Source organism: Cupressus sempervirens, chromosome 6 (genome assembly GCF_028749045.1).
Source record: "Cupressus sempervirens isolate cs-2001-9-10 chromosome 6, ASM2874904v1, whole genome shotgun sequence".
In the NCBI taxonomy this organism is placed as follows: Eukaryota; Viridiplantae; Streptophyta; class Pinopsida; order Cupressales; family Cupressaceae; genus Cupressus; species Cupressus sempervirens.
The window spans coordinates 231423328-231448993 of NC_143123.1; the positions used below are offsets into that span (position 1 = coordinate 231423328).

Sequence of the window (25666 nt, forward strand, 5' to 3'; positions counted from 1 at the left end):
GAGCTGCTGCAATGAAATGCCTGTTGCCCAAAGCTGGCTGCCCAGCTGCAAGTACTGTACCCCACTCAAATGATAATGCCAAGATAAATCGACCAACTCCTCTGTCAATCTGAATGCAATGAAATACAACTCCAATCACCAAGACCTGCTAAGGTTTGTGTCCCAATAGTCCAGACTTGAGGGTTTTGTCCCAAGACACAAAATCGCCCTTCCAGAGCAATTTCACAATTCATAAGTTTCAAAATGTCAAAAGATAATGAACAATTAGGTCCTCATCTCCTTATAACTCCTCCCAAGTGCAAATCAAACCCTAAATGAGTATTACACTTTGCACTTTATAATGAAATAACATTTTCCCAAATAAAGGCGTCCAAGCTATAAAAACATTACTTTATTAAAATGTCATAACTCAACGCCAAAAAGTTTCCGGATAGTGAAAATAGTTTTCTAATAATTCAAGACCTTTCCAACAAGCTATAACACAAGGGCACATCTGATCAAGTGAAGCCATATTCCCCTTATTACTCGGAAATGGCTATATAAATAGCCTTATTATAAATTATTTTAATGCTAACTTAGGAAATATTTAAACAAATTAAAATATTCCCCATTTTGCCTCTGAAAGCCCAAACCAACCAAATAAACATGAAACTGACCATGTCACTTGTCTATGATTGATATCGGACGAGATGGGTCAACCAGCAGTCCCTTCCCTATAATTTAGGGATGCTCCTAGAAACTAGGGAATACACCCTGTCATCCTGAAACTGAAACTATGGAATGGTCCTGTGGAGCCTCACATTTGGAAACTGCCACATCCTCCTAAAATGTAGGGATACCCCCTAAAATCAAAGAACTACACCCAACTGGCTCCCAACTGCCTGTAAAGTCAAGCCCGGTCATTGAATATCCTGCATGAGTCTCTATCCACAACTGCTAGCCTACGAGACCCCCATGATAGGATAACTCACATAACTCTGCTAGTCAGACTAAAGAGGGAACATGACACAAAATTTAAAGCATCAAAACATGTGAAGCCCAAATGGAGTTATACCAATGCCCATATGATGTGAATTATTGTAGAAATGCTCCCCTAAGTGGAGCCATTTAATTAATCTCATTTCTTGCCTTGCTATATAATACCTCAAATCCCTCTCATCCACTAGTTCACAATCTTTGTTTGCAAATTCATTTAAAGATCGTAATTTTTAATAAGTATCTATTTGGTTCATGTATACAAAAAGTTCTTGCCAAAATAAACTAATGAACTTGTGATTTTGTCACTTACTATGTTGTTAGGCAACCAATGAAGCCTAAACACTTCTGAAAAAGTGATGCCTTGTACTGGAATGGTGTTGCAAAACATGACATATTTATTGAGTCTATCTACTGCAACAAATATGCAATCCTTACCTTGAACTCTTGGAACACTATTGATGAAATTTATGGTGAAGCTCCCACATGTTTATTATGGATTGCAATGAGTTATTGAAGACCTATTAAAAGCACCCTCTCTGTTTTCTTTTAGTGGTAGGTAAAACACTCTTTGATGTCTTTGAAGAAATCTCCATGAGTTCTCTCCAAGAAAATATCTCCCTAATTTACTTGTAAGCCTTGAAATACCTGTGACCTGCCAAGAGTGTACCATAAACTGCTCTCAAGACTTTATTGTTCACCTTTGATTCTAGGATAAGATAGACTCTATCATCGTACATGATGAGATCATTTGCTACCTTATACCTATCATCTTGTAATTTGCACTAAGGACATTAGTAGCAAATAAGTTCTTTGCATACTTTACATTCACTTTTCAATCAACAAAGATATCAAACGGAGAGTGTAGAGTTGGTTTTCTAGGTAGGCCATCAGATAGTAAATTGTTCTTATCCTTAACATACTCTAAATCAAAATCATAAGCCTCAAGTTTACTCGCCCAATTTTGCTATGTCCTCAATTCTTTCTAGCTAAGAAAGAATTTTAAGTTGTGGTCATTCTCAACCATAAATCTGTGGCCAACTAAATAATGCCTAATTTTGGCCAAGGCATTCATGATAGCTAAATCTACTTACAATACATTAAGAATTAGTTCCTTATCTATTTGAGCTAGCAACTCTCAAATGCTATGGGATTCCCATTCTACATCACTATACAAAAATATCTCCTCCTAACACATTGCAATCTAATAAATAATGAATTGAGAAATCTAGAAAACTAATATAAAGGATGAACTTATTGCCTCCTTGAGTTTGTCAAAATCTCACTATGTTGAATTTGTCAATAAGACAAGGTTTTTGGAGGAGGCCACTCTAAGATTGCTTGTATTTTTTGCTGATCCACTTGGACACTATGAGCATTGATGATGTGCATTAAGTACAAAAATTTGGTCATCTAGATGTAATGTTCCAACTTGGCATGCTGCTAAATTTCCTCCTTATGATCACGAACCTGGTCAATGTGTGAGAGGTAGTATGTACAAGGCTCTGAAGGTGGAGTGCACAGGTCTTGAAGGCTAGTGTTTATACAGGGAGAAAAGAAGATGATTGTATGGCAGATGTAATGTCTCCATTTTTACCAGCATTGGAGTTTGAGAGATTAACCTATTATTGTGATCCTCGTAGGCTAATTACTGTGAATAGAAGGCATTCTGAGGCAGTAGCTTGGCTTGGGAGGGTCTTGTCTTCTCCACAATTCAGTAAGTTACAGGTTGATCTTTGTTTGGCTCGATTAGACTTTGTTTGGGCTTAGTTTTTTGTACTTACTATTTATGGTAAGTTTTGTGTTGATTGAAATGGCCACTTTTTATTTTTGGAGAGTGCATTTGATCACATGGAGAAATAATAGGTGTGGCTCCTATTTCAAATGACATATTTAAATGATGAGTATTTTGGGAGTTATTATATTTTAGTGGCCAAATTATTATTAAATCATTAAATGGCTTATTATAACATTATAATTTAACTTTATAATTTCACTTAAGTTGAGGGTTGAGTCATCATTGGAAGGGGACATTTATTATATGCCTAAGCCAAGTGTTAAATATTTAAAGTGATTTTGTGTTGGAAAGTTTCAAGAGATGAGTGCTTTTGGGAAACTTTTGCAATTTTTGAAGTCAATTCTTTTACAAACTTTTATCAACAAAGCGTTATAAATATGAGCTCATTTCATTGGAAAAAGCACACTTAAATATTTATTTGTTTTTGTTGCCTTTGAAGCTTTTTTGAGGTTCTGAATTTTGTTGCCCTTGCTCAAGTATAAGGGAAGCTAAGAAATGTTTTCGAATCATTGTTGACTCCCCGAGGTAAAGTGATTCCATTTAATCTCCCTTATTGTTATTGCCTATCACTGGGAGTATTGTTATTGTGGAGGAAATTACATTTCTAGGGTTTTCAGAATTCTAAGATTTATTTGAGGATTGCATTTGCAATTGTGCTAAGGTATAGAATTGCTCTCTTCTCCTACTATTATTTATTGTGGCCGGGGAGAAATTACTTTTGACTAAATGTGTGAAGGAACTAGAAGATTCTTTAATAGTTGTGATTTACATCTGAGGATCCATGTGAGTTATTCAGAGGCATCCATTACTAGTATTTTCAGCGTTTGGTATTTTGGGGAAGTGCAGAGATCATTTCTAGGCACCATATGGAACATCTGAAACAATTCTAACATTTTCTCTCACCTACAATTTCTCTAGGAATCATCCCACAGGCTGCGATCTGATTTTTGAGGATAGTTATTCACACTTTGGCAACGATTTGGCCATTGGGGTTGATATATCTGCTCCTACATACAAGTTTCAAAAGTTATTGTGATTTTTCTCAAATGCAATAGAAACTTAATAATGGCATGATTATTATTTGGTCTCATTGTTCTAGTTATTGCATTCTTCATTTACTATTAGTGATTATAGAACACTTTCAAAATTATGTATGCAAACAAATAAGGAAGAAGTCGTAAATCAATTGTTTGGTATTCGTTTATACAGGAGACTTCAATGTTTGGTATTCATTACATATCCTAGTATTGTGCTAGAAAGTTAAAAAAATCATATGCACGGTGATAGCTGATTTGCTCACCAATTGTTTGACAAAATGTCAAACCACTGATTAGTGTGGAGACTGATGATTGTTTGAGCCATAACCGATAGGGGTTATTATAGTGATATCAAAGCAATTTTCTACCAGCCTATAGGAATTGGGCTTAGAATCATTTGATCAATGATTTGTTCAAGAGTTGATAGCATTTGTTTGGTTTAGCATTCAATAGTTATGGATGGTGACAGAAGATTCATTTCGGATAGACATTATACCCACAGAGGGCGTACTTCACCACCTACGGATGAGGAACCTATGATACAATCTAGTTTTCTAAAACAATTGAATTTGTTAGTAAATGAGTTGAATAAAAATCACAAACGGGTAATCCAACTAATTTCAAATCTAAGATTTAAGTAGAGCGTGATATCACTTTTTCAAAAAAAAAAAAAGGTAAAGTTTGTTTTATAGTCCACAACACCAGCCATAGGTGTATGGGTTAACATATGGTGACAGTGTATGGGACTACCTTGTACTCCTTGCAGGAGGTACCTAACTGCACTACAAACGAGGCGTACATACTCTACCCCCCAGTGGGATTTGAACTTGTAACCTCTCTTTTGAGAGTACAATGAATCACCACTAGGCCAACTCAGGTTGTACAAAAATGTGGTGATACAGTGGTGGCTACAGATGTGTGGGACATTTCTTATGAGACACTGCATGAGTTGGACACAGTGGATGTGGAGTATGATAAAAATTCACATCAAGTTGAGTTGGATGATGTTGTTGTTGAAATGAGTTCCTGGGATCATGCATTTGATGGTGATGCAATGATAGTGGGAGTAGGAGCATGTGATGATACAATCATATCAGCAACTACTTTTGCACCAGTTGAGCCATCTATCGAGGAGTTTAGCGTATGCATGCAATCGTTGATGTGTGTTATGATGATAGCACACATGTTGATTATTATGAAGTGAGTGATGCCAAGACAGTCATGTTATGCTACAGATCAACTCAATCTTGAGATTCACTTTATGGGCAGTCCTATGTTTGAGATGGATTCGGCATTGTCTTACAACAATCCGTTTTTTTGAGATTGATGTTGATCGCTCACCTAAGTGGAGCTGGGCTCATTTTTCACCAATTATAGATTTGGTTCAGTTCTCTATTGCTGCAATTGATGATGTTCCTGTGTCCATAGATTTTGATGTGGCTACACCCATTGTTGATATAGCTGGCATGATTGCATATGGTTCTCATGTAGCTATGTCTTTTCCAAGGATTGTTGGCGATGATCAAGATTCTAATCCAATAAATATTATGTGGGTAGATATAGGGAAGAAGAGGATGAAAAGATTTCCTCTAGAGTTGTCTTCTGGTGATATCTTAACTCCTACAGCACATGTTTTGAGTGTTATGTTGCAGGTTATGTTGTTGATCCTGATGATGTTAGTGGTATGCAATTGGTTCAATGTTGACAGGGGGTGTCACATACTTCTTCATTTGGGATACAAGTGAAGGTTAGAGTTTACTATGTTGCCAAATTGCTTGAGGACAAGTAATCTAGGAGAGTGAGGACTATAGTGTCCCCATTTTTCCCAGCTTTCGAGTTTGAGAGATTAGCCTGTTATTGTGATCCTCATAGGCTAATTACTATGAATAGAGGGTCTTCTAAGGCAGTGGCTTAGCTTGGGAGGGTCTTGTCTTCTCCACAATTCAATAAGTTACAGGATGGTCTTTGTTTGGCTCAGATTGGACTTTGTTTGGGCTTAGTTTTGTGTATTTAATATTTGTGGTAAGTTGGGTGTTGATTGAGATGGACCCTTTCTATTTTTGGATAGTGCATTGGTCACATGAAAAAAATAATAGGTGTGACTCCTATTTTAGACAGCATATTTAAATGATAAGTATTTTGGCAGTTATTATATTTTAGTGGCCAAATTATTATTAAATCATTAAATGGCTTATAAAGTTATAATTTAGCTTTATAATTTCACTTAAGGGTTGAGTCATCAATGGAAGGGGCCATTTGTTATATGCCTAAGCCAAGTATTAAATATTTGAAGTGATGTTGTGTTTTGGAAAGTTTCAAGAGCTAATTTCTTTTGAGAAACTTTTGCAGTTTGTCAAGTTGAGTTCTTTTAGAAACTTTTATCAACAAAGCATTATAAATATGAGCTCATTTCATTGGAAAAAGCACGCTTGAATATTTATTTGCTTTTGTGGCTTTTCAAAGGTGTTGAATTTTGTTGCCCTTGTTGAGGTGTGAGGGAAGCTGAGAAGTGTTTTTGAATCACTACTGAGGTAAAGTGATTTCATTTAATCTCCCTTACTGTTATTGTTTGTGCCTAGGAATATTATTATTGTGGAGGAAACTGCAATTCTGAGGTTTTTCAGAATTCTGAGATTTATTTCTAAGGACTAAATGAATGAATGACAGATTTTAATAACGTCCACGAGGCCAAATCAGCCTAAGGGACCACCTAGGAAAGCACACCACTCGAGAGGGCGGGAGGACCTTAAGTCTTTTGAAACTGCTTCTTTAGGTCCATTCTTCTACAATGAATGTTGATCATTAAAGTTGTTGTCTTGTCCAACTGTGTTTCCTCAAAAAATAGAATCCAAATTGTCAGTTGCTAGGATATCGTCATAGTTGGAACGGATGTCAATGTACATTGGGCATTCCATGATAAAATGTCGTTCTGTCTCCACCACTCCCATGTTGCAAAATAAAAATATTCTTTCCTCCCACTCTTCCTTTGGTATTGTCCACCTACCTGTTTCACACCTCAAGTGATAGGAATTCGTTCTAAGTTGAGTTATGAGCATTTTTTCTTTCCAATTGATATTTGCTCCTATGTATGCTTTCCCCATGTGCTCCTATTTTTGCATTCGCAATTGTGTTGAGGTATACAATTGCTCTCTTCTCCTACTGTTATTTACTAGGGCTAGGGAGAAATTACTTTTTATTGAAGTTGTGAAGGAATTGGAGGATTCTTCAATAGTTGTGATTTACATGTGAGGATCCACGTGAGTTATTCAGAGGTAGCCATTACTAGTATTTGTAACGTTTGGCAATTTGGGGAAGTGCAGAGATCATTTCCAGGAACCACGTCGGAAATCTGAAGCAACTTTGACATTTTTCTCACCAGTGATTTCTCAAGAAGGCTGCATTTTGCATGTTTGCAAATACATATCATCCTACAGGCTGCAATCTGGTTTTTGAGGATAGTTGTTCACACTTTGGCAATGATTTGGCCATTGGGGTTGATAAATCTGCTCCTACATACGAGTTTCAAAAGTTATTGTGATTTTTCTCAAATGCAATTGAAACTTAATAATGGCATAATTATTATTTGGTCTCATTGTTCTAGTTATTGCATTCTCCATTTAGTATTAGTGGTTATAGAACACTTTCAGGATTATGTATGCAAACAAATGAGGAAGAAGTCGTAAATCAGTTGTTTGGAATTCATTTATACAAGAACCTTCAATGTTTGATTTATCTAGTAATTATGAGTAGCTCATTACATATCCTAGTATTGTGCTAAAAAGTTAAAAAAATCATATGCACAATGATACCTGATTTTCCCACCAATTGTTTGACGAAATGTCAAACCACTGATTAGTGTGGAAATTGATGATTGTTTGAGCCATAACCGATAGGGGTTACTATAGCATTATGATGGATGTAAGATGGTTCAGTCAAGGTGTACAGTGGTGGGATATGAAGATGTCGTACAATGAGAGGATGTTACAAGATGTACGACTAGCACACCATATGAGTGAGGAGGGCTTGTCGTATGGTCCTAAGTGGAGATGGTAACTGTATGATAGGCAAGGGTGATGGACGTACAATGAATACAATAACATGGGGAAATGTATGGGCAAGGGGTTATGAAAGATGATAGGATTGTACAATGTATGAACTGAGCGTAGGGTGGTATGTGCATGACCAAGTTACAATACCTTTGGCAATGATAAATTGCCTTCATTAGAATGCAAAACGGTCGCCTCTAATGTCATAATTAGATAAGGTTGAAAGAATGAGAATCTTAGCACGATCCACACACATTGTTACATCCCAGTTTTCAACCCAATTTAAAATGTTCATATAGCCATTGAGGTTCACATGAAGTCAATTGACAGTTACATTTGTTATAATCCTGCGAAATGGTAAGATGGTTAGTCGTTATAATTTCATATGAAGATAACATGCTAGTTGATTATTTATCATGAATTCATGGAATTGAGAAGGCGATTAGCCGAATTGATCATTTATGATTAATAACTTGTTATGGTAATATGATTTAACTGCAGAGAATTTCCTTGTAAGGAGCACGTCAAAGGGGTGGAAGCATTGTCAGAAAAGAATTGGGCACAGGAGCATCACCATCACTAAACAAATGGGTATGAATCGTGAATCACCATGGTTGAGGACCTAGCGATTGCATAACAAGATACACACATTAGACATGCATGAGCTATTGGATAAAAACATTAATGATCTTAACTTAAATAAAGTACATACTTTTATTGGATTGTGGTTGACTTTTCCACCACATCATTATAATACATATTTATGTACGTACACAGATATAAATTAAAGATGACATCATAATATTATTTTTATACAAAATTTTATATATTTAATATGTACATTTAAATGCATGTACAAGAAGATAAAATAAATCTTCCAAGATGAAACATGCATTTAGATATACATATTTAAAAGGTACGACCTTGGATAAACATTTACTATTTGTCATCTTAATAAGATATATTTACTTGCAAGTAAATAAATATGTTTATAATATTCTTTTGATTTATAACCTTCAAGTTCTTTTCCATATTTATTCAAATCTTTACTTAAAACCGAAATGCACACTTGGCATATTATATCGGCGTCCAAGAAAGCAAAACATTTCTTTAAGAGTTACAGCTTCTTGGAACACTGGAGAAATCGAATGCCTTTACATATATTTGGAAGCCGAGAGAAGTTGGATATGTATTTTGCCTCCACATGATTTTACTCCTGCATTTTCTTTCCACAGTTTTACTCCTTGTTTCTACACCCTTGTTGAAGTACAAATTGCTTTTGTGAGGAAGCAGGCTATTAAACATCAAGCCAAGGCTCACATTTCTGTATTACGTTAGACCAGGTTAAGTGGTCACTTCTTTTCTAAGTAATACATTTTCATTCTTTTATTTATGCATTATAAATTATAGCAGAAGGAAGTATGTCCATGAGAAGTTTGCACTGTAATATCAAAGAGACTAATCTTTCCTTATTGAGTAAAGACAAATTGTCATGTTGAGTCCAAACATCTTTCTTTTATTGTTGTAAGTCAGAATAGAATTGTACTTTTGCAAGTCTTAAGATTGTTTTCTCAAGCCATAAAAGCTGAGATATACTAAATATGTAATTAATCATACACTAGCTAAGGATCAGCACATTGAGTTGGTTTACTCTGAGATTTAAACAACTGGGACTCACCCAGCTAAATGGCCAAGGAAGAGGTGAAGAGGTGATAAAGGAATCTGCATTAGCATGAAAACAGAATCAGATGTGACGTAACAATTATTTAAAAAATTTAAAAAGAATCATCTGATAGCTCATGCATGTCCAAATTCATTCTCTGTTGTCATGTCGAGTGGTGTAATTAAGTACCAAGATACTCAGTACCTGCCAAGGTGTTCCATGTCTATTCCAGGTAAGGAGGGCCTTTCTAGTTAGAGAAAGTGTGGGGATAAGTTTGAGGTTCGTGATTGGGAGGTTAAGCCCCTGACAATATTTCCCCTCTCCACAAGATGTCAGGACGTGCATCAGATAAAGATAAGTTGAGCATTCAAACATTTATTGGTAACAGGTATTTTTACTTTTATGATATTTATATAAGTAGAAGATATGATGGATTAATTTGTATCATTGAATTCAGTTATTTCCTTTAATAAAAGCAACCTTTCTTGTCAATGTAATTGGTAACCATTTAGATCAGTTGACCTTCCAACTGAATATGGAATATATCTATAGGATTGTTATTTCAATCTTTCATTTATAGGAATAATGATCATGAGCATATCTTCTAATCTTATGTTATTGCCACAGTTAGCAATAGGAAGAAAAGGAATGAAATAGAGATATCTGACGCCCCAAATGATATAGTGGTATCTGATGTCCTAAACGATACAGTGGTATCTGATACCCTAAATGATGCGGTGGTATCTGACGCCCCAAACGATACAGTGGTATCTAATGCCCTAAATGATCCAATGGTAATAGATGCCCTAATTGATACAATGATATGTGATGCCCTAAACGATCCAATGGTAATAGACGCCCCATATGCGATGTCCTAAATGACCCAATGGTAATCGATGCCCTAATTGATATAGTGGTATTTGATGGTAATCGTCATTTGGTTTTGATATAGTGGTATTGGATGGTAATCATCATTTGATTTTGAGTGGTATTTGTTAAATAACCTAGGTGTTTACAGAAGCATCCCTAGATTAATTTCGATTTTGAATTTCATGGTATGTAGATTTTAATTTCCATAGTAAATTCATTGATGGTGTTTTCAACTGTTAGTTATGAAATTTCGTTTAACTGATTGTAATCGTTAATTTCATTCCCATGAACGTAACTGATATAACTGTCTTCATATGAAAATAGAGTAACAACTGTATTTCTTTGATATGTTAATTGTTAGTTAAGACCCAGGAAAAAGTGGTTGTTACACACATAGACACAGAACAAAATTCAACATTGCATAAATGGTGGATTGCCACAACTAATTTGCTCAAAGCCAATAATACTCCAACGTTACATAGGCATCGGACAAGATTTGAGCAAATACAAGCAATCGCCAAATGACGACGGTCAACTATAAACTCGACGCACAAGTATCCATAAGATATTATTAACGGCATAGTAGGATGGCATTGAACCACTGAAACTAAAACAGGCAGAATAGGGAGGGTCTTCCACCTCTAAAACTACGAACCAATTCCTCAGCCTCCAGCCTCTGAAAATACAAAGAGAAATCAAACCCAATCTGTAATGCCTTCAATGCCAACAACAACCTTATAAAGGGCTTCAGGGAAGCTTCTCGGAGGATTACAAATAGAACCTCAGCAAGCAAACTTATTATTTTATTATTTCGGTCTTTTATTAATTAAATCAATTGATTAAATAAGTCCTTGTGATATTATTTAATGTTTAGGACCATTTAATAAATCAGCCTAATTAAAATATTTCATTAAAAACTAGGAACATTACAAATCCCCACCGCCCAAAGATTATTTGCCCTCAAGCAATCCATCATCAAATGGTTTGCACACTGCAGTTGCAAGCTCCCAAACAAAGTGCAGACATTGATAGTTGTATTTATTGAAATCTTCATGCCACATCATGATCACGTATATGCATTGACATGTAGGTGAGAAAAGTAAACATGCAACAAGCTTTCACTGTGTCATTTTGATATAAACATGGCCATGCCCGAAGTCATCGGAATCCCATTGAGATGCCTTGATGATCAGATCCAAAGCCTTCATATCATCGTGCTCATAAATTTCCTCAGGGATCTCATAGCTCAAGTACAACTTGTAGTTTCCATAAGGATGCCCCCTCACACGAAGAAGTAGCAATCATGTATGCCTTATGCCCAGTCAAAGGGTGAACTCCATACTCAACCAATTGTAAAGATTTCTCCTACAAACAATCCTCAATCGAGTCTGGATCACCTAGAAGTTGAACAACTACCAATAGAGCCTGCTTGTTTGGAGGGTCATTGGCAAATACCATATTTTCATCTAGTTAATCATTGGGTGTTGGTTCGACGATATTTGTGCAAGTAACTTCCTCCATAATACTTTCCTTCATCTTGGACTTGGGTACCAAATAGATTTTGTCTTTGTAGTAAATGATGTCGCCAACCACCTTGTATCTATCATCATGCACTTGACCATCCAACAGTTGGCACGCAAAAGAATTCTTGGAGTATTCAAGCAAAATGTGCCTTCCAATCTGCAGAAATATAAGATAGAGACCATACGGCATCGTTGGGTGCCATAGTGTGACCCAAGTCCAAACTCTCAATTCTCCCAACAGGCTGGCGGACTCACCAACTCTGATACCATTGAAATGTTCCAACTTGGCATGTTGCTAAATTTCCTCCACATGATCACAAACTTGATCAATGTATGAGAGCTAGTATGTACGGGGCTCTAAAAGTGGAGTGTACAGGTCTTGAAGGGTAGCGTTTGTACGAGGAGAAAAGAAGATAAGCCTATGGCTAAGGCAGATGCCCATACGATGATGGGGTGTAAGATGACTAAGTAAGGGCGTACAGTGGTAGGAAATGAAGATGTTGTATGAAGAACTATAGGGATGGTGCAAAATGTGCATCATAACCTATCATATGTTTCTGGCTTTCTTGCCAAAAACTTAATATTGCACGAATGAACACCAAAGTTATTGTCAATGATGTAATTCTTTTTAACAATTTTCAAGGTTCAAACTATGATGTCCCTTATCTAAAATGATAAATTAATAATTAATAATAATAAATAAAATTAAAGTATGAATAAATTACTTAATTAATATAATAAAATATAAATTAACTAAATTTAATGAAAGGTCAAATGATATGTAATGAAGAGTTGTGACTCCTTCAAAATGAGTTATTAAAGGCTGGAGACTTCATTTGAAAGGAAATATAGAGGAAGGAAGAAGAGGAGATAAAGGGATTAAAAAAGGATAAATGGAAGAAGAAAAGAATACAAAGAAAATAAGGAAGTGACTCTTTCAAAAGACAAAAATGATGAAGGGTTGTAACTCTTTCAAATGGGTGTGATTATGAAGGGTTGTGACTTTTTTAAAGGGTTGTGACTCTTTGAAAAATGAAGAATTATATAGGGTTGTAACTCTTTCCAAAAGGCAGACATGTTGAAGAGGTGTGACCTCTCCCTCACATGGGAAGATGTAAAGGGGAGGAAGGATCAAATGGGGGGGATCTGAAATAAGAATGGAGCAGGAAATAAGAAGATAAGATATGAAGACCTAGAAGAAGCGATGTGCAGAACTTAATTGAGATATGTACAAACTTGAAAAGTGCAAAAGACGGATTTGAGAAGTGAGAGATAGGAAGTGAAAGGGGTGGCATTTGTCAAATGTATGTAACTTATCATAATCAAAGGGTGTGGCCCTTTCATAAGGGAAATCAGCAAATAATATATAGTCAGCAAACAAAGTAAATGGAAGAGATAATAAAAGATAAGAGGGCATAAAATCTAAAAGGGAAAATAGAAGAAATTGCAAAGAATAAACAGAGCAATCGACATTATCGAACTTGCCACAATCGGAAAAAAGAGTTCAGATAGCACAAAAAGTTAACATCAATCAAAAGAAAGGTAAGAGATATTACTGTTGCATATTATGAATATTTTGTGTAAATTACTGCACTCAGACTGCTATAAATCTAGATAAAAAAGTATACATGTAAATGAATGTGTGTCTACACACTAATCAAATAGATATAGGTATATATTAACAGCAGTCTTGTATACATGGATATTCATAAATACAGTAAGACTATACTGTAATAAGATCTCCATTTTAGAGTGTTAGAAATATTAATCTTTCCTTGGATGTATTTAATTTGGGATATTTCAAGAATACCTACAAACTACTACAAGTTGTTTGTCCTCTAGTCCACATATGAGGACATGTCACTTTCTTGTCCTCTTATCCATGTCTAACGACAGCTCATTTTTTGTAATTCCTTTTATTAAGGAAATTAGTTGATCCTCCTTAAGAGGATTTGAACACCTTGCACACACTTATTATGAATGGTGGCATTCATAGAAGTGGGAATTACATTTTGCAACTCATTTCCCATCTCTATAAAAGAAATGCCTCTCTCTCATTCTTCTAGACATCATATTGATGTTATTGAAATGAGCCAATGGCTCCAACTCTCTGTCTCTCTCTTTTCTATAGGCTTTGCCTCCGATTCATAATATTACTCAAGGGATTTTCCTTTTCTTTTCTCCTTTCAAAATATTTGTCTCTTCTTGTTGATTAATTGGTGCATACTCTTGGTAACCGACTTATCTCATGGTAACATATCTTCTCACTTTGCTCACTTGAATTCTTTCATTTATGTCTTTTCATTTAGATATTTCTTAAATAGAGAAAATATATTTGTATCCTAGACTTAATTGATGAGGTATATTTATCAATTGAATATTAGTTCAGTGACATTAATCAGCCTTATGGTGTGGGGAAAAAGGGCAATCTGGGAAAATGGTGAGGTCTCACTAGGTACACCACCTCATAAGGTATGAGACTGAGAGGGACAAGAGATCCTACACTTGGGCCTAGGGTCAAGTTACGACACCCTACTGAAGTTTACCCCCCAACTCATATAGTAGATTTATTAATATGTATGTATGTATGTATATAGATATATATGTTGAATTTGTGGTAGATATAGATAATTGCAAATAATATTGATTTTCATGATATTTCTAGGGTAGAAAGTCATACACAAAATAACTCTATCATAGTATTAAACATAAACAATGTCATCTTAGTCAGACTCTGGGTATCTCAAATCCAATACATATTTGGATGTGTAAGGTATATTAGTATACCATTATTAACCATATTAGAAAAGTGTAATGTCCCCTTTCTGGGACATTACAAGGCTAAGGACACATTCATATAATATTAAATTATGAGACCATAATGTAACTTAAAAAAGGGGGTCAATTTAATATTATAAAGTAGGCAAAAGTGACAAAAAGGGGAAATAAGACGAAATGAACGAAGGCAGTTGAAGAGTCATTGTTTGAGCATTAAAAGAGGTAGGCCCATTCATTTTTAATTATGCATGGTTCATCACTGCAATAGATTCAAGACAGAGTTCACGCTAAGCTTACGGGTTCCTTTTACATGTTTCCAATCTGGATGCTATTGTTAATTGTAAGATTGGATTCTCTATGCATGTTATTTTGTTGTTTTATAATGCAATAATGAATTATGAGGAAATTTATATTACACTGGTTATTTGCTGGTCTTAATTGCATAAATCATCTCGTGTTTTGAAATCTACTTATGAGATAAATTTGGTAAAATATCCATCCAGGATACTACAATGGTATCAGAGCATCGAACGTGTCATCCTATTGGGTATAGTCAGAGGTTTTTCTTCAAAGTCAAACAAAATTCCATCCTGTGAAGTTTATTATGAAACAAATTTGTATCTCAAGTTTTTAATCAAAGTTTTATCAAAGACAATTTGAGACTATTCTACATCGTTGCATCCTCCTTCATGAGTTTCTAGTTGTCATTTAAATACTTGATGTGATCAAGCTTTTTCTTGTTTGAGTTGTCGTGAATTCTCCTTTGTAGATTGTCACATTTTGGAATCTCTAACACTGAAAACCTTTTCGATGGTGTCCGGATGTAAACTCGAAACAACTTTTCATTAGCACCTTTAACTCTCTTTTTTTAAAAGCAAAGTGCTTGGCATATTCCCACACGAACTTAAGTTCTCAAACAACCATTGGGAAAATGGAGACCAAATGAATTATTGCTTCTTGAGGATCAAAGCATATCTTCTCAACGGGATATCTTTGTTCTTTGAAGAAGTTTCGACATATCTTGAAGAGTGCGTTGCAACATGAAGATGAAAATATCTTCCAATGAGATTAGATCCATGAAAACCTTTGGATTTGAGTTACAATGATGAATCCATGAGGGATGAGAATTCGAACTATGGATTAGACACTTATGGAACACATATGATGGCTGGAAATAAATCGGTAAGCATATGTATTTGGGTGGAAAGGGCCAAAGTCGGACTTAGAAGGATGGATTGCATGTGGAAAATGATGAGTTTTTGTTGGGATGACCAAGAATGTAAGTTGGGATGCATATGGATGTGTGCAAATGGCAACTTTGGGGTTTAAAGAGTGACCTACCAAAGTTGGATTCTTCGGATGCAATTGTGACTTGATGCGAACATGCAATTAGGTTCGGAGGATGGAAATGTGTGTAAGTGGGAATGATGAATGAGATTACACGTAAGTGTGGATGGAGGGTGAGATTAAATGTAATCACATGTGGAGAATGAGCTGCAATATGCTATGGCATGTAATGATGGACATGGAATAAAATGATGCACTTGCATGAAAAGGTAAAAAGTGGAGTGAAGTGAAATGCACTTAAGTTCTTGGGAAAGAACTTGCAACTTCTTCTGAAAGAAGAAAAACGAGAAAGAAATCAAACAAACAACGAAAACAAGCACAAAACAAGCACATACCTTTGGTCTTAGACTCAAACATGTCAATAAGCAGGGGTGCCCATACAGTGGTTGGAAATGCCCATACAATGGAAGGGGTGCCTGTACGGTGGCTGGAAATGCTCGTACAATGCCAGAGTTGTTTGTAGGGTGTTGGTGGGGTACTATCGTACGGTGTTAGTAGTTTGTACGGTGGAACAAGAATATCACTATATGGTGAGGGTGGGTGCAGTACAGTGGATATGGAGGGGGTCATATGGGTTTGTTAGAGGGAAAATGGACCATACAATATGCAAGATAGGGAGGTACGATGATGACAGACTGGGTTGGTCGTACGGGGCAGGAAGATGTAGTACAGTGGTGCAGGAGGGTGCACAGAGGAATGAAGAGAGGGGGGGTACGAAGGATGGTGGAAGATTGTGTGATCTAGTAGACTTCCTTCAATAAGTGGTGTTGTTGATCAATCACAAAGATCTCAATATAAGAACAGAACATACATTGTTGCACCCAAACTATACAAATTTAAAGATATATTCCAAAAGACAATGATATTAGCAAACAAGTATAAATCTCCAATTTGTAAGATCTGAGCCATAAAGATGTATTCCAAAAGACAATGATATTAGCAAACAAGTATAAATCTCCAATTTGTAAGATCTGAGCCAAGTAGTACACAAACGGAATAGGGTGAGGGTCGAATCCCCTCAAAATGAATAGCCAAATAGGGAAGATCTTTCACTTCTAAAACGGCAAACAACCCAAAACTCTAACAAAAATTCACAGTAGAAAAAAAAAATTCAGATCGCATACCTACAACAACTAATTCGACGGACATATATACCCCGTTGGAGGGAGGAACTAAGTGCCAACAGGAGGCACACCAAACAGCTATCCAAACAATTAAAAAAAAATGAGTCCGAGATATACTAAAGCAATCGGCCCATAAACAAATTTTTTTTAATAATTTATTTATTTTAATCAGGGACGTCACACAGGAATCAACCATAAACTGATTTTCCAATGACTAGATAACGGACTGAAAAAGACAAGATGAAAAAACGGAGATCAAATGAACAGGCACAAACTTTTTTAAGGCCGATCATAATACTCATTTGCATTGTTGTTGCTCATGGTTCCTTGGGTATTTTTAAATCTAAATTAAAACCATTATATTTAATGAGTTCAAGCCTTGAAAAGGGGTTGGAAATTATATGTCAAAATTTTGTGAAGAGAGATTATAGATACAGGTTTTTAAAAGCCCGGTTGTTGCCTATGGTTCCTTGTGTGTTTTCAAATCTCAATTGAAACCACAAAATTTTGTGCCTTATCGTGCGTCATGTATTTGCTGAAAGATCAATGCCATCATTAATTTGGTCCTATTCTTGGCAGCATTAATCACTGGTAGGGAAACCACTGAAAGCCTAACCTCTGCATAGTCAACAAAATAGTTTACCTTGCCAACCTCATACCTGTTGAAAGGTCAACCCATACTTTGTAAGAAAAGAAAATCAGTGAGATTATTTATACAAGCTGATGGCAGGTCGTACATTGCGCTTGTTAAATCCTAAAATTTGCACCCAACCAGATTCACTAAAAAGAACTGGAAATTTCAAGTAACATTGAACCACTCATAAGCAGTGGGTTTTCCTATGAAACTGAGTGGATCTCTAGGTTATAGGCCAACTCCTTGGGATAATCACCTAAGCTCTTGTAACTAAAACAAACTGAACTTGATAGGAAAAGGGAGAAAGATACAGAAAAAAACCTAAAACTGAACTTAGATTTAAATAGGTGATACACCAAAACTTGTTGATACTAAAGACATGACTAATAGCAAAACAGCAAAACTCCCCTTGTTGATCAACACTTAGATCCTATATTGGCTTGCATTAATACTTCATAATAAGGTCCTAATAATGAGAGTTAAGGAAAATGAAAACATTCACATAACAGTACCAAAACGGAAGACACAAATTATAACCTACAAACAAAAGTACAAACTGCAACTAGGTGATAACTGAGACAGAATGATAAGGAATCTTAAAAAATCACTTAACACTTTATCAATCAGATATTACTCACACACAGTAACAGAAATGATTAAGGCTAGATTTCAAGTCAGAAACTATAACTAATGACTCAATACATGTATCGAGTATTCCAAAACTGAATTACAAAAGATGCAGAAAATGCCAAGGACACAAGAATATGTCACGAAAAAATCTCCTCTAAATAATCAGAACCCCTTTTACAATCATAGTCTAGAAGACTACGTACAAACACCTTAGGGTCGAATCTATGAAACAAAGCTCCAAAAAAGGGTCAATCCTTATCATAAAGGACAACTCACTGCCTCATAACCCCACTAAGTCATAATAACATCAATTACTCACTCATAATTCCCCAAAAAACACTCTAACTGATCATAAAGACACCCAAATTGCCTAGTCAAAGTCCAGAGTCGACCCAAACCAACCCCTAGAATTACTCCTTAATTCCAAGTCAAACTTACTACTTGGCAGAAATACAACTTAGTTACCTCCTTATTAGGAATCCATCAATTCAAAAGACCTTTACTTACTCAAAACCAACCCCATATAACACAAAGAATAAGTCATAGTCTTATCACCCCTAATCTAGAAACATTAATATCAATTTTGCATTGGAATTTTAATATTACTTATTTGACTTATAAGTTATCAAAATAAGTAATATTAATTACAATAGAAAAATGCAAAATCAATAAAACAAAATACTAATGTTTACAAACTTATTTAGCCACTTAAGCACATATTGCCGATGGAAAGAAATATTGCAAGGTAAAAGGAATAAAACACCACTTGGCCAGGAAAAGGCAACGTGGCAAATTTTACTCCAAGCATCAACGAGCAATCCCTAAAACAAAAATCTCTTTCCCATCCTTCATTTCTATTTCATTTGTGTTTTTTTGAATTCTTTTGAAGAGTTAGGGTTTGCTGGAAGAAACTTTGCTAGCCGCCATGATGGAGTGGAGTTTTTTTGCAAATCTCCATCGTGTTCATTTTTTGCTGGTCGTGAGCTTCATCTGGGTTCTCATATTGAAGTTTGACACGATTTCGGGCTTGGAGTCTTATTGGGAGCAGTCATCACTTGCTCTGATGTCATTTTTTGTTTGATCTAAGTTGCCATGGTGGAGATGTACACAGTTTTACTGCATTTTCTAAGGGAATGTGTGATTTCTCTTTGTGTTTCTTACACGCCATTGGAATGTTTGTTGCTTATCTTCTGCGACTTCTCACTTTGCTTCTTCTCCTTTGTGTTGTGACCTGCCTTTATCTCTGCTACAGCTGCAAGTGAGTATAAATAACCTTCAGTATATTGTTACTTTACATATACCTTCATTTGGAAAGATGGCTGATTGGGATTTATTAATGAAAAATTGTCATTCTTTTGCTTTGCTCTATTATATAACTGCTTGGGGTCTATCATTATAATGATGCCGCCATGTTGTAGAGAGAACCCTATTGTTTTGTTGTTGTCTATCATATGCTATTGTTGAAAAAGCAATCTCCATTCATTCGCATGCCATTTTCAGGGTTTTCTTATTTCTGACCCTTCTATTTGGAATTGTGGGGTTTGGGTTTGCCAACACTCTTACATTACGTAACTCTCTGTAATTTGATATTTGCCTATAGATGCATTTATCTCCTTATGGGTTTTAATGTGATGAGTCATATGAGACTTTAGTTCTCATTTGATACAAATCCATAAATCTTCTTTCAACTAGTACGCCATAATTCTTGTTGCTCATGATAATTGGAGTTTTCTTTGATACTTACCGCCATGAATGAGGTTTCATTTACTTTGTTGTTGTTGCCGTTCTACATATTCTTTGGTATCTTGGCAAATCTAGGCATTCAGGATTTTTTCTTTTCTCTTGCTGATATATTTGCTCCTTTAGCAGTGACAGTTTAATGGAGACTTGATAAGTCATTTATAGTCTCTTCCAATTTATTGTCTTATGATATAGACAATTTTGAAAGTAACCCAAAATTGGTTTTGCCTGATTTATTGGCCCCCTTTTGCATTAAATTCAAAGATCTACTTTGAATGCTTGAGCTGAAAAACACAGATCTTTGTTGTTGCTGAAATGCAAAGAACACTCTTGTTGTTACCAGTGTTACACGGGGACTCGCACCCCCCTCCCAAACCTTGGAGTACCCATCCCCGAGATGTCCCCGCACCGGGTACTCACGTACCCAAGTACCCCCACCTCCGCCATTCTGCAACCATGTTGCTGCTAGTATGGGGACTTGGATTTCTATTTGACTTATTGTTTTTTGAATGTTACTAATGGGCATGTAAATTGTTACTATATTGAATGTTCAATGGTTCTAGTTCATGTTGCAATTTGGCTATGTTCAAGTATTTTAATTTGATATGATATGCTGAAACATCATTTCATAACAAGCATTTCAAGTTCTATATGTATACTATACAACACTCCTCCCTGCCCCGTCTTCCCCTTGCCACCGTCCCTTGGCCATCCCCCCACCATCCCGAAAATGAGGCCCATTTTCCCCCATCCCAGAAACTCGTTCCAACGTCTCGACATACACCAATACTGGGTAACATTGGTTGTTAAACAATTTCCAGCATTGTAGCATTATCTTTTGAAATTTTGATTGCAGCCCTGGGCATATGCTTTGTTGTTTGCAAATCTGAAAGATATCTATATATTTGATTTTTTACTCAGATATTCCACACATTATTAGATATAAATTATTCAAAGCATAGAAACCTAAGTGCATTTCTAAACCATTCCATCTACCTGTTGATGACTTTGCATTCTAGGTATATATATTGTTGGTTATTTTCTGAATGTGTTTTCCACTTGTTACTTACCTTTGTTTTATAGAACATTCAGCAGTAACGATAGGCATGCACAGGCCCATCTATACTTGTAACAAAGGCTCCTCTGTTTGTTCAGTTAGAAAATATCATGAAATCTTGCTTTATCATGAATGCTTAACAATAGATTTATCCTCTGTCTAATAGATGCTGCAATTTCTGACATTTTCAATTCTTTTTCCAGCATACTCATATTCCTCTATTTGAAGTATCATTCCTGTAGCATCTTTCTTACATCATCCCTCTTGTCGCCTCATACCACATTTTCCTTCTTATTATTCTCTGTGACTGCTGTATTACCCTCTGCTTTCATGATATTTGTCATTTTCACAGATTTAAATACAAAACATAATCCCTGACATACTTTTACCGTTCCTACTTGCTTGCATATATTGAAGTAAAAGGTTTCAAAACTGTTAGTAATGTCCCTTTTTAATACTTCTGCTCCTCTGTTTTACTTTGTCTTGATCAGCTTCATAGGTCCTATTTCTAGCAGGTACATCGGGCTCAATAACCCTCGTGGGAGCCTACTGTTATATCCAAGTACCCGATAGAAATAGGACGCTGCACAGTAAACAAACATGTTAGCAGTAAAGCATATCAGTGTGATAGTTTTCGTTACTTGCTAATAAATATTTTATTTTGTGAAAATGAATGGCATGATAGGAATTGACTGAGTTGAAATGAGACGCTTTGCATTGCTTAGATCCATCGGATCTAACAGTTGCCTTATGAATGCAGGGTTTGGATACATGGATGGAACACGACTCGAGGCAGCGGACGGTAGGGAGTGGATGGACAAAAGCCAACCAGTCATTATAGACAATGACTGGTGCCCATGACTTTCTACTCTTTCTTTTCTTTTATATCATTTACTTTTACAGAGTAGGATATATATATCAACAGTTAGGGACTACTCTCATGGTCACTTGTGTGAGAGAATTTTATTTCAACATTCTTTGATTATTATAGTTCCTTTTGTAAATATCAGTTGTATATTTGGAATGAATAATAGAAGGACATTTGTTATTCTTTTGACACATAATGAACATGATCTCAATATGTATGAACTGAATTACGACATAAAATGCTTATGTAATTGTATGAAACCTTTGCAATCAGAACTAAATTTCAGCACGTGTAGAAAGTTAGTAACAGAGCTCTAGGTAATTTATAATATTGGCAAAACTACACCGATGGAATTGTACACATCCAATCAAACATATTTGGAGAAAGTATGCAATGGTCTGCATGGAACTAAATTTCAGCATGTGTAGAAAGTTAGTAACAGAGCTCTAGGTAATTTATAATACTGGCAAAACTACACCGATGGAATTGTACACATCCAATCAAACATGTTTGGAGAAAGTATGCAATGGTCTGCATGAAGCACTTTTTGTGACTATGTAATTTTTTAATAATTGCAGTAACTTGGGAATTCCTTAGTTGCATATAATCAATCTGGAAGAGAGTCATTTACACTAATATTGAGATTTGGCCATATATACACAAAAGAAAATGTTTTTGGAAAACTCTGTAAAAAGTCGCCCGAGCGTCAAGTGTCCAATATCTGGAACATTAAACATACAATTGCCCATTCATCCTTTGCGCTATGTTTTTATGTGATAGTACTATAAACCCAAAAGCAAAATTTGGTCCTTAAGCTAAAGCGAATGAAAAAGTATACACACATGAGTAGCATAGTTTCCCTTCAGTATTCCCCCAATTCCAAAAGGACATATGGAATGTGAGCTCGTGTTAGACCATGTGAGACACATTTTTTCGGAGCTGGATAAGAGTTGAGGGAAACTAAGCTCAATAGATACCATTATAAGCACTTGAAGTGGCATTGCATGAGCTTCTAGTTCCAGGTATGTCGGGGCTTCGCTTTTGAAGCAATTGAACTATCAGCAATGCAGCAAGGTGCAAGAGCAATTCACATAGTGAACACAAAAGGAAAAAGCAGCTCAGTGGTAAAGCATCTAACAGGAAACGGAAAGAACAAAGTTCAAGTATCTATCCTTGCAAAACTAACAACACAATTGAATCTGGATTCTGTCCGGTCCACATGAAATTTTCGCAAACTTTCTATACAGCGTGTTTTAAGAACAATTAGATATATGATATTTAAACGGCTCCTCGAATAAGCTAATTGTCGTCATTGGCCATTTCTTGAATCTGGATTCTGTCCGTTCCACATGAAATTTTCGCAAACTTTCTATATTTAAGAACAATTAGATATATGATATTTAAACGGTTCCTCGAATAAGCTAATTGTCATCATTGGTCATTTCTTCTATGACAGATCGTTGTATACTTAGCTGCACGTCTCGGTCACTCTCAGAGCTGCTGTTTTCCATCATTTCCGGTTAACTAAATTGAAAGAGCAGTATACCACGTAGAGGATTTCAAGAGAGAAAAACATACAGCGATGAGAATCTCCCGCAGAAGAGGGAGGAGGCAGCGCAGAGTCTGTGGAAGCAATGGGCGAGGGTTGCATTCGGGTGGCCGCATGGATACACCTTATGCGCCGTAGGCTCCAAGCTTTCTTCATTCTTGCGCAAGGAACTATGCTGGTTATGGAGGCGGTGGCAAAAATTCAAACAACTTGAAATTTTGTTACTGTAGCTGGAGGCTGCCTCTCGACAGTCCAGAAGTTTGCGGTGGAATTAGCAATCTCAGGGTATTTTATTATTATTTCACATTGTCCCTGCTACTTTTCATAAGCGTAGGTAGCAGAAATGAACAGGTATAGGTTATATGTTGCATAGTATGAACGAAATAAAGATTTTAATAAGGTTTAAGAGATCAAAATAGGTTAATGGGATTTTTTAATTAGTATATATTCTAAGATTAGAGTGTTAAAGAATTTAAATTAAATCTTATTTTTGATAGTAGATTTTGATAGTAAGTTTTATGTTTCATCTAATATTAGAGAAGTTAAGTCATCGATAAAATATTAGTTGTGTTAGATATTGTACAATGTATATATCAAAAGCATTTCATTATATAGATATATTTGAGAAAATTAAGTTCTAGCACATCCATATATTGTAAGTCAACAATTTTCAATTGACAATTATCATTACCCATATTGCATTGATAGTGGTATGTAAATGAACCCAACATTAAAAACACACCTAAAAATAAGGACAAAATGAATATAGTTGTTATGAGTCAAATCTACTCATTTTTCAAGCATTTACACAAAATAGGATAACCTTTGTCATCACTAGATAAGACATTTCATCCCATTCAAACAGCCAATTAGTTCTAACCCCAATTTGTCATATACAAAGTCATGTCACCAATGCAATTGAACAAAGTACGTTGTATCTCATTACACATACCAAAGTGCAAAGGTAATGGGCCTTTCCACGGGCCACTTCCACCTTCAATGGGCAGGAAGCACGTGTAAGGTCACCCTTGAAGTTGTTAAATTGACAAGGCCGAATAGAAAATCAATCAGACCAATCAAGTCATCCATTTATAGCTAAATTCAACTTGTGTATAAGATATCTTCAAATACAATCTATAAAGCACGACATGTAAATTTCTTCAAATCAAAGAATTGATCAACAATTCATTAATATAAACATTTGTGTACAAATAGACATGTGATCCATTCAACTTCATTTCATTACATTGTTTTAGAGTAGATTGTGGAGAAGTGGTAGTAAACTAAGACAAACGAACATATAACACTTCAGGTATTCCTCTTGTTTGAAGTTTCTTTACAACAATTATGTTTGCAAGTATCTAAATAAATCAATCATTTTCACCATATGTACATGTATGCAATTGTTTATTGTTTCTCTCAACAAATGTCACTCTTCATTTTTGATGTGTTATATTATACTATGTTTTCAAATATACTATTTATAAGGATTTATATGGGGTTGTTGTCCTCAACTTTGGCTTCACAAAATTGAGTCAACCCTACATAATTTCTTATAGATTCGTAGGTGCGTCTCTTGATTTTAATGCATCAATAAAGTATCATAAAAACAATTCATTATTCCTTAATTGTAGTCTCTATAACTCTATTTATGTGTTATTTTGAAGGTTTCCATCGAGTTGAATCCCAAATTGTTTGCCAGTAAGAGTTTTTGTCCTTTGATTGCAAACACTTGGTTTTTAGTAATTTTGCATAGTTTCTTCATATTTCTTTGTGTTTTAAATAGTTTTTAGTCTTTGTCTATGCCTTTATTAAATAGCCCTTGGAATTTTGCTCATCTTGAGCTAACTTAGATCGAAATTGGAGTTATCTAAAAGTAAGGTTTTTTAGGACAACTGCATATATTGGGGTTTTTATTGGAAATTGAATGACATAAAATTATATTTGATATTTAAAGTGGATTTTGTCATCCATTTTCAAGTTTCAACTCTTTTCGAGTTGATTTGATCATAGTTTTCAATGTTTTA

The 25666-nt window shown here is 35.5% G+C and overlaps 1 protein-coding gene across 1 annotated transcript in view; it reads right to left on the reverse strand.

The window, feature by feature from the left end:
* LOC149552104 (P-loop containing nucleoside triphosphate hydrolases superfamily protein) overlaps positions 1-23984 on the reverse strand; it is a 228117-nt gene extending 204133 nt beyond the window's left edge. Inside the window, exon 1 of the mRNA XM_089787572.1 lies at positions 23669-23984. Coding sequence (XP_089643698.1) covers positions 23669-23795 — 127 coding nt within the window. The 5' untranslated portion in view covers positions 23796-23984. The remainder of the gene's footprint in view (positions 1-23668) is intronic.
* Positions 23985-25666: the final 1682 nt, after the last annotated feature.